The 12,796-nt window shown below is 55.3% G+C and overlaps 1 protein-coding gene across 1 annotated transcript in view; it reads left to right on the top strand.

The window, feature by feature from the left end:
• The first annotated feature begins 1,659 nt into the window (after positions 1 to 1,659).
• The window catches only part of PRKAG2 (protein kinase AMP-activated non-catalytic subunit gamma 2), a 262,345-nt gene continuing 251,208 nt past the window's right edge, over positions 1,660 to 12,796 (top strand). The window contains exon 1 of the mRNA XM_049642318.1: positions 1,660 to 2,529. Within this exon, the coding sequence (XP_049498275.1) occupies positions 2,416 to 2,529 (114 nt within the window). The 5' untranslated portion in view covers positions 1,660 to 2,415. The remainder of the gene's footprint in view (positions 2,530 to 12,796) is intronic.

The raw sequence follows: 12,796 nt of genomic DNA, 5'->3' as shown, positions 1-12,796 counted from the left end.
CAGGCAAAGTGTTGAGCAGTGGCTTCCTGGTTCTGAATCCCTTCCTGGTTCTGAATCCCTTCCTGGTGGCTCTTCTCGACTTCTCTTGGCTGTCTACTCGCCCCTTCCCACCCGTCCATCTTTCCTCCCAAAATCAGTTCTCATCAAATGGAGTGACTTGCACAGCCTGGCAAATTATTACCGCGACAGGGATTAAAACTTTAAGCAAAAGGGGTGAAATTTAAGTGACAGTTGGGGAGTAATTTTGAGTGGGTAAGGGTGGGCTCCCTTGGTCGCAAAGGTAAAGCCCCCTCTTCCTTTTCAACTACTAACCAGGGTTTCTAGCGTTTAGGGGAATGATGAGGTCTTAGGTGTCCCCCACCAACCAGTCAGAAAAAGGTCAAAGCCTGAAATTCCACACCTGTGGGCCCGGGATGGCCACCGGGTTTTTGAACCCAGACTAGTGGGCTCCAGAACGCTCAACCTTCAGTCAAGCAAGCCGTGCTCTAGGATTTTCCAGTCTGGCTTCGTTCTAGACTAGCAGGGGAGAAAGAGAAGGAAGATTAAAAAAAAAAAACAAAAAAAAAAACAAACCCATGAACCAAGGAACCCCCCAGACTGCAGGGGATTTTAGACCAGATGATGGAACGTGGATCGGAAGGAAAATAGGAAAGATGGCTGAAACACGGGGCTTCTGGCTGGGTGGGAAGCGCCACCTAAGGGGGTCCCTGAAGCGGGCTAATTCCTCCTCCTCCTCCTCTGAGTGGGGGAGGGGGCACTCGGCGAATCTCCGCATCCGCATCCGGACAGGAGTTGAGGCTGCGTCCTCACCTTCTTCCTCTGGGTAAACCTGATTTTCTGATTGCGGGGAGAGATGGAGCTGACGTCAGCATTCAAGGCGCTGGAGTGACTTTGGGAGTCACTTCGTCCTCAGAACCCAGAGCCAGAAGGGAGGCGGCTCCCTACCCAGCATTCACCCCTCTTGCGGCCGGGGGCCGAGGTCGCGCCATCCTGGGGCCCTCGGAAGGGGGACGCCACCACGGACGCCCCCGGCCCTCCGCTACCGGCCGTGCTACGGCGGCAACGCAGGGGCACGTGGAAGCCTCGCCCGCGATTTCCGCCCCCGTTGATTTCCGCAGTCCCAGCAAGTCCGCGTTTGGGGCGGCGCGGGGCTGCGGCTCCTGCGCCCGCACTTACCGCCGCCCCACTGCGCACCCCTCGGCGCACCCGAGAAAAGCCGGGTGTCAGGCGGGTGGGGTGGGGTGTGAACCCCGCTCCCCGGTAACCCCGACCGCTCTCCGGGCGCCTGCGGGTCCGCACGCCGGGTGGGGAGGGGCCCGGGGCCGCGGTTTTCCCGGAAGCAAGTGCGGGTCAGTGCGCGTCCCGCCGCAAGCCCCGGCTTCCGCCGCTGCGGGGTGGCCCGGCAGGGCGCGGCGGCGTCGCAGGGGGCTCGGGCCAGGAGCCAGACCCCGGGGGACGAGATGCTGCGCAAATCAGCTCCAGGCCGGTCCCGCGCCGCCGCGGCCGGGAGACCCCGCCCGCCGGGCAGGCGACAACGTGCGGCGACCCGGGGGCGGCACGGGGAGCGGGCGAGCGGCGTGCGCCGTGCACTTCCTGTTCAGTGCACGCGGCCTTCCACCGCCCCGCGCTCGCCCAGCCTGCCGGGCCGCGCCGCCCCTCGCCGCCGGCTCCCTGTCCCCGGGACGCGGCGCGGCGGTGGGACGCAGCGGGCGCGCCCTCCGGCTGGCAGGACCGCGCCAGCCGAGCCGCCGCCCGAACTTCGGCGCGCAGCCGAGCGGGGAGCCCAATTGCCGGGGCGTTCGCGTTTGCGCCTCCTCCTCCCTTCCCCCCCGCCCCATCTCGCCCAGAAGGGGGACGGGCCGAGTTCCAGGCTCGCGGCTGGTTCATTCTGCGGCCCAGGATTATATTTACACACACACTGTCCCACTCTCGCCAGATTGTCCGCTTCGGCGCAGGCACGGGAGGGTTGTTTTCCAAAGTACCGTCTTTCCCTGCACCTGCCTTTCAGATCACCTCTGGGAACCTGTGGGAGGAGCTGACAGGGTGGACAATGTTGCTTCGCTTTGCAAAAGGAAGAAAACTTTGTCACCCAGAGGGAGACCTCTGCCACGCGTAACCCGGAGAGAGACCAAGAACCAGGACAGACTTTGGCTTTGATTTTGCATCGATGAGCCCGTAAAGAGGAAGAGGACACGTGAACTCAGCGCACACGCCGACCGCCATCCTCCCCGGTGGCGGCGGCCCCAGGTACCTGCGCCACCTTCCCTCCCCGCGGAAGTCCCCACGCGGTGTCTCCGGGGTGGAAGGCTAATCATCAAGAGCGCGCGGCTCGAGGCCGACGGCAGGGGCCGGGCGAGGAAGGAGAGGACCGAATTGCAGGAACGAGTTACCCGGAATTAACTTCTGGTTAAAGTTATGGGAAGCTCGGCCATGGACACCAAGAAGAAGAAAGAGGTTTCCAGCCCCGGCGAGAGCAGCGGCAAAAAAAATCCCAGCCAGAAGAGGCGTTCGCTGCGAGTGCACATCCCGGTGAGTGCCAGCAGCGCGGTGCCCGGCTCCCCACCCTCGCCCGGTCGTCTACCCCGGCGCCGAAGCGGTTAACGCGGGACGCCCCGCGCGCGTCGTGCGTGCCCCTCCTGTCACTTTGGGCCGCCCGGGGATGGGTGGCGGCGCGGGGTCGAGCTGAGCCGCCGATCCCGGGCTCCATCTGTCTCGGCGACCGTCAGCGGCGGCGGCACGGGAGGGGGCGCGCGGGGCGGCCGGTGGCGGGCTGGGCGTAGCCCCGGATCCCGCCTGGTGCGGGTGCTGGGGGGCGGCGCGTAGTGTTGTTTTGTTGAAAAAGGACGGTGTGGACTGCGCTCCGGGGAGGTGGAGCCGCGCGCGGCTGCCGGGGCCGGAGGGGCGGGGCAGTGGGCGGGGACAGCGCGCGGGAGGCGGGGGGGTGGGGGGGATGTGTGTGGCTGTGTAGCTGCGCCCCGAAACGGACCTTCCCCCTTCCCAGTTCCCCTCGGGGTGTGCCTGGGCCCAGGGCGCCGGCGGGGGGGGGGGTTCCTCTGCAGCCATTCCTTGTGCCTGTCCCCGGGAGCACATTTCGGGCATTTGGGGGTTCGGGACTCCCTAACGCGTGCGGAGCTGCCACGAACTTCGGCCCCGGCCACGCCGGCAGCCCCGCCCGGACTTTGGCGACTTCGATCGGTCTGCGGCTCGACTCTGTCCAACTGGAGGGAGCGCCGGGAGGGGGCGTGCGCCCACCCTGGGTTTTGGCTACCCAGGGGAGCCGCGGCCTTCCCCAGCGTCCCCATCGGGAAGTCAGGTGGTGGGGCGTGCGGCGCAGCCCCTACGGGCACTCGAGAGAAACCCCCAACTGGGTCACGCCCCTGACCTCCACCAGCCAAGTAGATGTTTGTCCAGATACATGGACGGACGGACGCACGCACGCACGCACGCACACAGGCACAAACATACACACAGAGCGGTGGGCTCCGTGAAGAATGTTGGTTCTCTCCCTGGGGACGTTTAGTTCTCTCTCGGGGGATGACCGGTTCTGGGCACTGGGTGGGAGTGCGAGGGGAGTCCCACCCTCTGAGGACTGCCTCCGACAGGGCAGGGCTGGGGAGGGGCTGCTGGCCTCTCACTTCCCCTCTGCGAACCCCGTTAGGCACTTTCCTTCAGTGTTTGTTGAACAAAGTCCCCCCCTTTCCCTTCCGTGTGTGCGTACACTCCCGCCTTATAGCGACGTTGAAATAAAACAATTCACGGGAAAGCTCTTGCGAACGTAAATAGTGTGGTATGAATGGATGGTTGTCACATCTGCATCAGGGCAACTGGTTTTAAAAAGAGAGGCCTAGAGAGAAGAAAATGACACTGCCCAGTGTCAGGCCATATTGTACCCAGGCGGACTGGTGAGGACGGTTCCAGATGCGGTGTTGGGGCTGCTGGAGGGGCGGTGCTGGTGGTGAGTGCGGGACAAAGTCCGGAACCCAGAAGAAGACTTGAGGGGCCACGCTGTGAAAGTGGGAAGGCCACGGTGTAGCTGGAATCCTCTGACCACCCCTTCTTGCTGCTGGACGTGATTTTGGCTGCTTTCCACAACCTTCTTGGCATGATCCATCCCATACCAGAAGTGCTTTTCACTCAGTTGTCCCACACATGTGTCTAGTGCGCTGGTTGATGGCGAGATCAGGGGTGAAAGAGAGGGTCTCTGTCTCCTTCCTTATAGGGCTTGTATTTGCTGGTGGGACCGGGGGGGGGGGGGGGGCGAGCTTCTTCTCGTTGACCATCTAGTAATTGCCTGTTGACCGCTGCACCGGGTTGGTGAGAGTCATACTCTAGTTGGGGAAATATGGCATTCAGACAGATGCTGGCACATGACCCAAGGGCATCCGATGACCGGTGCTGGCAGCCACTGCTTTCAGAGGGGAGAGGGGGAGAGGGGACAGCATACTGACGTGTTCCGAGAGACATCAGACCCAGAGGTGGTAGGCAGGACAGAGCCACGTGTGAGAAGCCTGGATTACTCCCACCAGCAAACCAGCTGGAGCACCTCCGTGAGTTGGGGGTTGGATGATGGCTTCCGGGTACAGCAAAGAGCCCCTTCTCATGGAAGAAAGGGTGTGGGAATCAGAAACGGAGTGAGGCCCCATCAAGGAGGGCCCTGAAGTAAGCTTGCCAGATTTAGCAAATAAAAATTTCGGATAAACAAGGAATAACTTTTTAGTACGTGAATGTCCCATGCGCCATTTGGGATGAACTTGTGCTGAAAATATCATCCATCGTTGTCTGAAATCCCAGCTTGGGTGTCCTGTATCTTTCCGGGCAGCTCTCACTGGTCCAGTGCACTCTCAGGAAAGAGCCCTCGTGAGGTCCCTAGTGTGTCCACACAGCTTGTCTGTGCACTGAATTGGATTGAGTCCCTTTTGGACATGATCAGCCCCAGTCTTTCCCCCCGTATCTGGTGCATAAACAGAACCATGACCTAGGGTGTCGGGGTGTTGGAGTCACGGTGAACCTCCCTCCCAGGCTCTGATTATCTTACCGTCTTTACTCTCCTTGCTACCAATAGCACCTGCTGTGCCCTGAGACACCAGAATGGGGGATCCATTTCCGAGGTTGCCCTAGGGCCTATGGGTTATAGCAGGTAACAGAGACCTGGAATCACGAACTATAGTAACTGATGAACTGAACGCGATGAAGTGAGAATGGCCCTTGGGCCTGATGGAGGATGAAGCCCGGCTTGGTTTTAGTCCCTTCCTTAGGTGGCCGGGCTCACCCCTTTCTGGCAAAGGGGAAGGTGGGAGAGAGGGGAGGAAGGGGAAGCGGGAGTTCGGACTCCTCTGGGGGTTGCCCGGGGCCCGTAAAGGAACGAGATGGGCGCCATGTTTAGAATCGTGGTGGGTTGGCGCCTCGCCCTGGTTCTCTTCCCTCAACCTTCCTCCCCAGTGTAAAGCAGGAATAATAATGAAGGTGGTGGGAATGGTTTTGGAAAGTAACTCCTTGGAAGCCTAGCCGTGTGTGGCATTCTGCCAGAATTTTGCCAGAGAAACTGTTGTCTGGAGAAGGTATATTCTTTTTTTTTTTTGGTACCAGAAGAAGCAGCTTCTCTATTAATGCTGAAATTCATATGTCCCAGACCTTTTTAAATTGATAACTGTGGACCGGCATACTGTGGGTCTTTGGAACTGTTTAGAAGCCAGTGATAGAGCAGGAGGCCATGGGGGAGGGAAGGGCTTCAGAGAGAAGGACTCTGCAGGAGCCTGAGGGGACACCGAGGCAGGCCTGCAGGAGCTCAGGCTCCAGGGGCCCGGTATTTACCGCCAATGGAAGGCATGGGTCCCCGGGCCTCCTGGGAGAGGTGCTCCAGAAATCTTTCATGGTCGCTGGAGACACACTAAAACTAGAGCCAAGAGTAGCTGGCTGGTTGCAGAAGGTTGTGAACATAGCACTTGGCTCGGGCAGGCCGGTCACTCGTGATGGCTTTGCCCGTGGAGGGAAGCCTGACACTGCTTGAGGCCCAGCGCCTTCTACACGGGGGATGCGCCTGTGACTTGCATGTGACCAATAGCCTCCATCCAACCACTTCCACTCTGTTCAGGGACCCCAGAAGGGGGGTGGGGCATGGGCTGGACGCAGGCGGGACCAGAGCCGCCCTTCTGCCCACCCCCGCCCCCCGGGGCGTGGAGGACCGAGTGCCTAGAGTGCTGGCTACCTGTCACATCACTAAAATACCACAGCCTGAGCCTCAGTGAAAGGCAAGGGATGCCATGCAGTACAGGGAGGGTATCACTTTTGTTCTTGGCCTTGGCCTTGGTCAGTTTGTACCCCTTGAACAAGATTTGTTGAGTAGGGGTTTCAGGCAGGGTTTTCTGTGGTTCCTGGACCAGCTTAAGTACAAACACCCATTGTTTGTTTACTACATAAAATCCTGAGTAACAGCCCAGACCTACTGAATCAGAATCTCTGAGGAGTGGGACCATGGTTCCGTGTTTCTGATAAGTTCTCCAGGTGTGTCTTATGCTTACAGTGGTGTAAATATTAAAATAATTGTTTTTCAACTTCCCCAGTGTTAGTACTGATCTCTTTCTTCTACCCCTGTGAGTTATTCTTTCTACCTGTCTGTTTAGGTATCCATTCATCCATCTGTCCATCCACCCATCCATCTACTTATGTATCTGCCTATCTATCTATCTATCTATCATCTATCCATCTATCCATCCATCCACTTATGTATGTATGTATGTATGTATGTATGTATGTATCTATATATCATCTATCCACTTATCCATCCATCCATCCATCCACCCATCCATCTATTTATGTATCTATCTATCCATCTATCTATCCATCTATCCATCTACTTATGTATCTGTCTGTCTATCATCTATCCATCCATCCATCCATCCATCCATCCATCCACCCACCCATCTATCTTATCTATCTATCCATCCATCCATTTATCCATCCATCCATCCATCCACCCATCCACCTACTTATGTATGTATGTATGTATGTATGTATGTATGTATGTATCTACCTATCATCTATCTTATCTATCATGTATCCATCCATCCATCCATCCATCCATCCATCCATCCATCCATCCAATCCATCTATCTACTTATGTATCTGCTTGTCTGTCTATCTATCTATCTATCTATCTATCTATCTATCTATCAGCTATACATCCATCCATCCATCTTCATCTGTCATGTATACTTTTCTAGTTGTCATTGGGAAGAGATGTCCTTGGCTACTGACTCTTGAACAATGGTAAGATACTTCTGGCTCCCAAATAAATATGGAAGCCCACATCCACCCCCAGCCAGGGTAGCCCAGTGCGGGCCAGCCTGTCAGGGCACAATGGAATGCTTCTTGATTCTGCCCTATGGTGCATCTTGGACGCCCTGAGTGTAGGCTCTTCTAGGGCCCAGAGTATGATATCAGGACACTCAAGCTTCAGGCGAAGCTCCCCAGTGATGGAGTCTCCAGAACTGTCCTGTGGCTCCAGGGTTTATAAATGAGGGCGGGGTACCCCTCCACAGCTTGCAGGATGTGAGTGTGGCTGACTGGGGAGTGGGCTTCCTGAAGCATGGGCATAGCACGTTGGCTGAATGTCAGGAAGGCACAGTCGGGCCCTGAGCCTGTGGAGGGAATGGGCGGGAAGAGTATGGATAAAGAAGTCCCCTTCCTTGTGGGCTCTGCCCTGTGGCTTGTGCACACATCTCCAGGGACCAGCTCCCTTAGGGATATAAGCAGAGCATGCACAAAACTAAGGGATTTGCTGAGTCACCGTTCTGTGCCCTGGGGTGTGCCCTCGGGCTGGGATACACCCTTATCTCATCCCCCCACCCCACTTCACAGGTGGCCCCACTGAGAACAAGCACACCCCGCCCCCATCCCATGGTTGGATGACAGGTGGAAATGGAATGTGAGAGCCCAGCCTCTGCTGCTGGTGCTCACTGGGTCCTAGTACCCCATCTGTGGAGGGGTTCGAGACCCTTGAGCAAACCAGGCTCTGATGACCTCTGCAACTATGGATGTCATGGAGCATGATTTCAGCAAGCGGACATCTCTAGTACTCAGGTAGCAAAGACAGAAGCAGCCACCCAATATGGCTCGAATGCTCAGTATCCTGTCTTCCCACACGTCGTGTTAGGGTTTTCGTTGCTTTGCAAGTACTCCCCTGCCCTGCTTGCTTTGAGCTGGCCTCCTCCTGGGGTGAAACCCAGCAGAGCTATATTCTACTGCTAACGTCCAGCCAGAGGTAGGACTTCTGAGGTTCCTAACCCCCAGATGGACTGAAGGAGCACGGAAGCACTTGGCCCTTACCTTCTCACCCGCTCAGACCTCATCCCATAACTTCTAATTTTTTTTTAATTTTTTAAAAAATTTTTTAAATGTTTATTTCTGAGACAGAGAGAGACAGAGGAAGACAGAGCATGAGTGGGGGAGGGGCACAGAGAGAGAGAGGGAGACACAGAATCCGAAGCAGGCTCCAGGCTCTGAGCTGTCGGCACAGACCCCGACGCGGGGCTCGAACTCACAAACGGCGAGATCACGACCTGAGCCGAAGTCAGAGGCTCGACCAACTGAGCCACCCAGGCGCCCCTTTAATGTTTATTTTTGAGAGAGAGAGAGAGAGAGAAACGGAGTGCAAGAGGGGGAGGGGCAGAGAGAGAGGGAGACAGAAATTGAAGCAGGCTCTAGGCTCCGAGCTGTCAGCACAGACCCCGACACGGGGCTCAAACCCACGAACCGTGAGATCATGACCTGAGCCGAAGTCAGACGCGCGACCGACTGAGCCACCCAGGCGCCCCCATCCCATAACTTCTAAATCGGTTTGTATCTTCTCAAACCATTCAGACAAATACATGTGCTTTTCCATGAGGCTGTTTCCCTGTTTTCTTTTACTTTTCCCATTTTTCCCTTTTGATTTGTTCAGCTCACTGCCAACGATGTTCTGTTTCTGAGCACCGTTTTACTTTTATGGGGGCGACCCTGGTTACTAAACAGGGCAGCTGTCCCTACAGAGCTGGGTTAGAATCCAGCTCTGTTTCCCCATTCCTCTCCAGCCACCCTCCCTTTGACCCAGAACAGTGAATATGATGGCACGCGAAAACACCACTTGTCTCCTGCCTCTTTCAAGACGGTGGCCCAAACCGTCTTGAAACCCCATGATGCCAAACCAGAGGTCAAATTGTCGTCTAGGTCTTTTAAAATCTAGGGCAAATCAAGGCCCATGAGGCGCAGAGCCGTCAAGAGCTGAGGCCGAGTCCTTAATTTGCTTGGTGAACTGACTGTGATCTTCCTCTAACGGGGCAGAGGAGCCTTGTGGCGGTCAAGCTGTGTCCCTGAGGCTTACCCACGAGGATCCTTAGAGACCCCACTGCACAGCGTATGCAGCTGGGACAGAGGAAGGGGTCGGCTCTTCCCGGGCCCGGCTTGGCCTCCAGGGGACAGCTGGCGTGGCCCACGGCGACATGGTTAATCCCAGCCTCACTACCTCGTTCTTCCACTGCCTACTTTGAAAATAATTTGGTCTCCATTCTTTTCCTTCTTGTTGACAGGAAGCCCTTCTCTGCCGGCTCAGGGGCTTGTCACAGACCAATCAGATATCATCCAGGCTTTGGGGTTTCTGCCAGGGCCTCTGTGTTTTGATGTACTCTGACCTGGCAGTGAGGTTGCTGGACAGTGTGCAACAGAGACCGATTTGCTCTTGGTGGCCCCAGGGGTCCAGCCTTTTTTCCATGAGGCCAAGGCTGTGGGAAGCCCTGCATCGCTGTCCCCTTGCTGCGGAGGGGGAGCACAGAGAGGGCTCAGCCGGCTGCATAGCCCAGCTCAGGACGGCACTGGGGTGACCTCCCTTTGTGCAGGGGGGGGGGGGGGGGTGGGGGGGTGGGAGGAGGGGGGGCGATGGGGGAGCCGTAGAAAGGACACAACCCGGCCATGGGACACCGACTTCTTGCTCTTGAAAGAGAAGGAGGGCTGGGGGATGGCTGGGGATCACATTTACGGGTAGGTAGGGTTAAAGCTGGCACTGGGAAGCCAGTCGATTCATTTCTGTCTGTTTTCCAGGCGATGGGGTGGTTCTCAGGATACAGAGATGAACAGGGTTATGGGTTGAATTGTGTCCCCCAAAAGATCTGCTGAAGTCCTAACTCCTTGGTGCCTGTGCACGGGACCTTATTTGGAAATAGGGTCTTTGCGTGTGTGAGTAGCCCGGTTAAGATGAGGCCATTAGGCCGGGCCCCTAACCCAGGATGACTGGCGCCCTTCTATGAAGAGAAGGGCGCAGACACTGAGGGAAGGTCATGCGAGGACGGACGCAGCTCTGGGTTCCTTCCTCTTGGTTCCACCCCTTGCGGCACGGGCCATGCGATAGCCACCGGGTCGGGGCCTTGAGGCTGTGATCACCTGGCCCCATTCTTGTCTACAGCGTATTATGTAATCAAACACCCCAGAGAGATTCCTCCTCGAAATTCAGACACTGCTCGATGGGTAGTTTCATTCATAGTAGCTATGACTGATCAATATCATCGACTGTAAGATACCACCTGGGATGGCAGGGTTGTCATCAGATTTGGCTAACACTGATGGACCACTTGCCATGGGGCAGGCCTGTATTTTTATATAAGCCACCTCTCTATCTCACCAATCAGCCTACTGTTATCGGTGTTCCTAGCCTCACCGTAGACAAAGGGGGTAGGCTGTCTGTGGCTCACGGCTATTCTAGCCTAACCCGCCTAGAAAACTCTCGGTTGTGTTTTCATTGGGTTTTTGATGTCTCTGCTTGGCCCCACTCCAGCCCCGGGCTTTTGATGGCTCGAGACCAGTCCAGGCAGCGTGGCAGCACGGGGGTGGGAGGTAAGGACTGCTCAGTAGGAAGGGGACACCACCCAGGTGATGGGCGCGCGGGAAGCGAAACACCTGGTCTGGACAGCTGCCCTCTAGTGGTTTGCCAGGTCTCAGTACACTTTACGTGGCTCCTACATTTTTATTTCTACTTAATTTTTTTTTGAGAGAGCACGTATGCTCACGTGCACGAGTGTGGGAGGGGCAGAAAGAGAAGGTGAGAGAGAGAATCCCAAGCAGCTCAGCACAGAGCGCGATTCGGGGCTCAGTCTCAAGACCATGAGATCACGACCTGAGCCAAGATCAAGAGTCGGACGCTCAGCCGACTGAGCCACTCAGACGCCCCAATGGCTCCTACATTTTTTAGAGGAAGGTCATTGAAAGCAATTCTTTATCTTTCTCATCTCAAAAAGAAACAATCCACCTTCTATAATTTCATAGCTCTTATTCTGTAGGTCTTTTTCATTTTTTTTAAATAATAATTGAAATAATGGAATATTTCATTTTTTTTTAATAATGGAATACTAAACCAGGAATTGGAAAATCCTGTGTCGAGTCTTCTGCCAAATAGCCACAGAACTTTCTCTTGGTACGTCAGCAGACGCTTCGCGAAGGCCTGTTGTGTGCCAGGCACTGTGCAAGCCTCAGAGAGGACAATTGTGACCTTCTCCCGACCAGGCTTAGAGGCTGCAGAGGAGCCTTGAACACCTGTCACCATATCAGTTCACCTGTGCTGCCATCCAAACACCCCAGGGGCGCCTGGGTGGCTCAGTTGGTCGAGCCTCCAACCTTGGCTCAGGTCACGATCTCGCAGTCTGTGAGTTCGAGCCCCGCGTCGGGCTCACTGATATCAACCTGCTTCAGATCCTTGGTCCCCCTGTCTCTCTGCCCCTCCTCCGCTTGTGCTCGCTCTCTCTTAGAAATAAATAAACATTAAAAAAAAACAACCCAAAACATAGTGACTTAAAACAACACACGTTTACTATTTCTGAAGTATATATAGTATATATAATAATTAGTATTATACGTAATCAACATATTGATTATATTATTACATAAGTACACGTTAACATATAGCTATATAAATATAACCTATTGACATGTTATTGAATTATAATATGTAAGACGATATGAAGGTCTTAAGTGGGTTTATATATTACATAATAATGTTATTTAATAATTAATGTTACATAATTAATATATACTTGTTTTAATTATATAACTAACATATAGAAGTGTATTTAGTATATAACGTGTATGTGTAATTCTTCTATGCTGAGATCGTGTACGAGGATTGCAGTCTGGGTCTCCACTGGGCTCCAGCGAGGAAGCAGGGCTTCCCGGAAGACAGGTGGGCTCCAGGGGGCTTTGAGTGACACAGGAGTGGTGGAACTAGGTCCTCGCAAAGCTGGGCATCTGACGGGGTTGCCCAACCTTCCATTTCACGGGCAAGTGTCAGAGGTGCCGTTTGGCTCGTGGGGAGAGGTCAGTGCCAGGAGGACAGAGAAGTTACTTTCCTTGTCACTTTTCTCTGCTTGTGAAGTGTGTTTTGAGATTGACATGAGTGTGGGGCACAGGAAATAGAATGTTCTCAGCTCACAGAGGGAAATGCCGGGAAGCTGTACCAAACCGGTCTCAGGGAGTAACCCAGCCAGGTGACTTCCCTGCCAGGTGCCAGAGAAGGTGGGGGAGCTGACCGGGAACCCCTCAGAATGAAGAGGCAGCCTCGGGAGGTTAAGGGACTTGCCAGAGGTCACATGATTGGCCAGGGCCACAGCAGGGAGGACAAACCAGGTTTCCTCCTGGAGGGATGCTGGGGAGTGAGGCGAGCCTTTGTGGCAGGGAAGGCGTTTGGAGAGCCACAGTCCCATCTGCCTGCCCCACTGTGGCTCTCTGCCAGAGTGACCTGCACCTTGGGTTAGATCAGAAAACAAAGTCAAAGCAGTTC

The sequence above is a fragment of the Panthera uncia genome, chromosome A2 (genome assembly GCF_023721935.1).
Source record: "Panthera uncia isolate 11264 chromosome A2, Puncia_PCG_1.0, whole genome shotgun sequence".
NCBI classification, from domain to species: Eukaryota; Metazoa; Chordata; class Mammalia; order Carnivora; family Felidae; genus Panthera; species Panthera uncia.
This window is presented reverse-complemented; position numbering and strand designations above follow the sequence as displayed.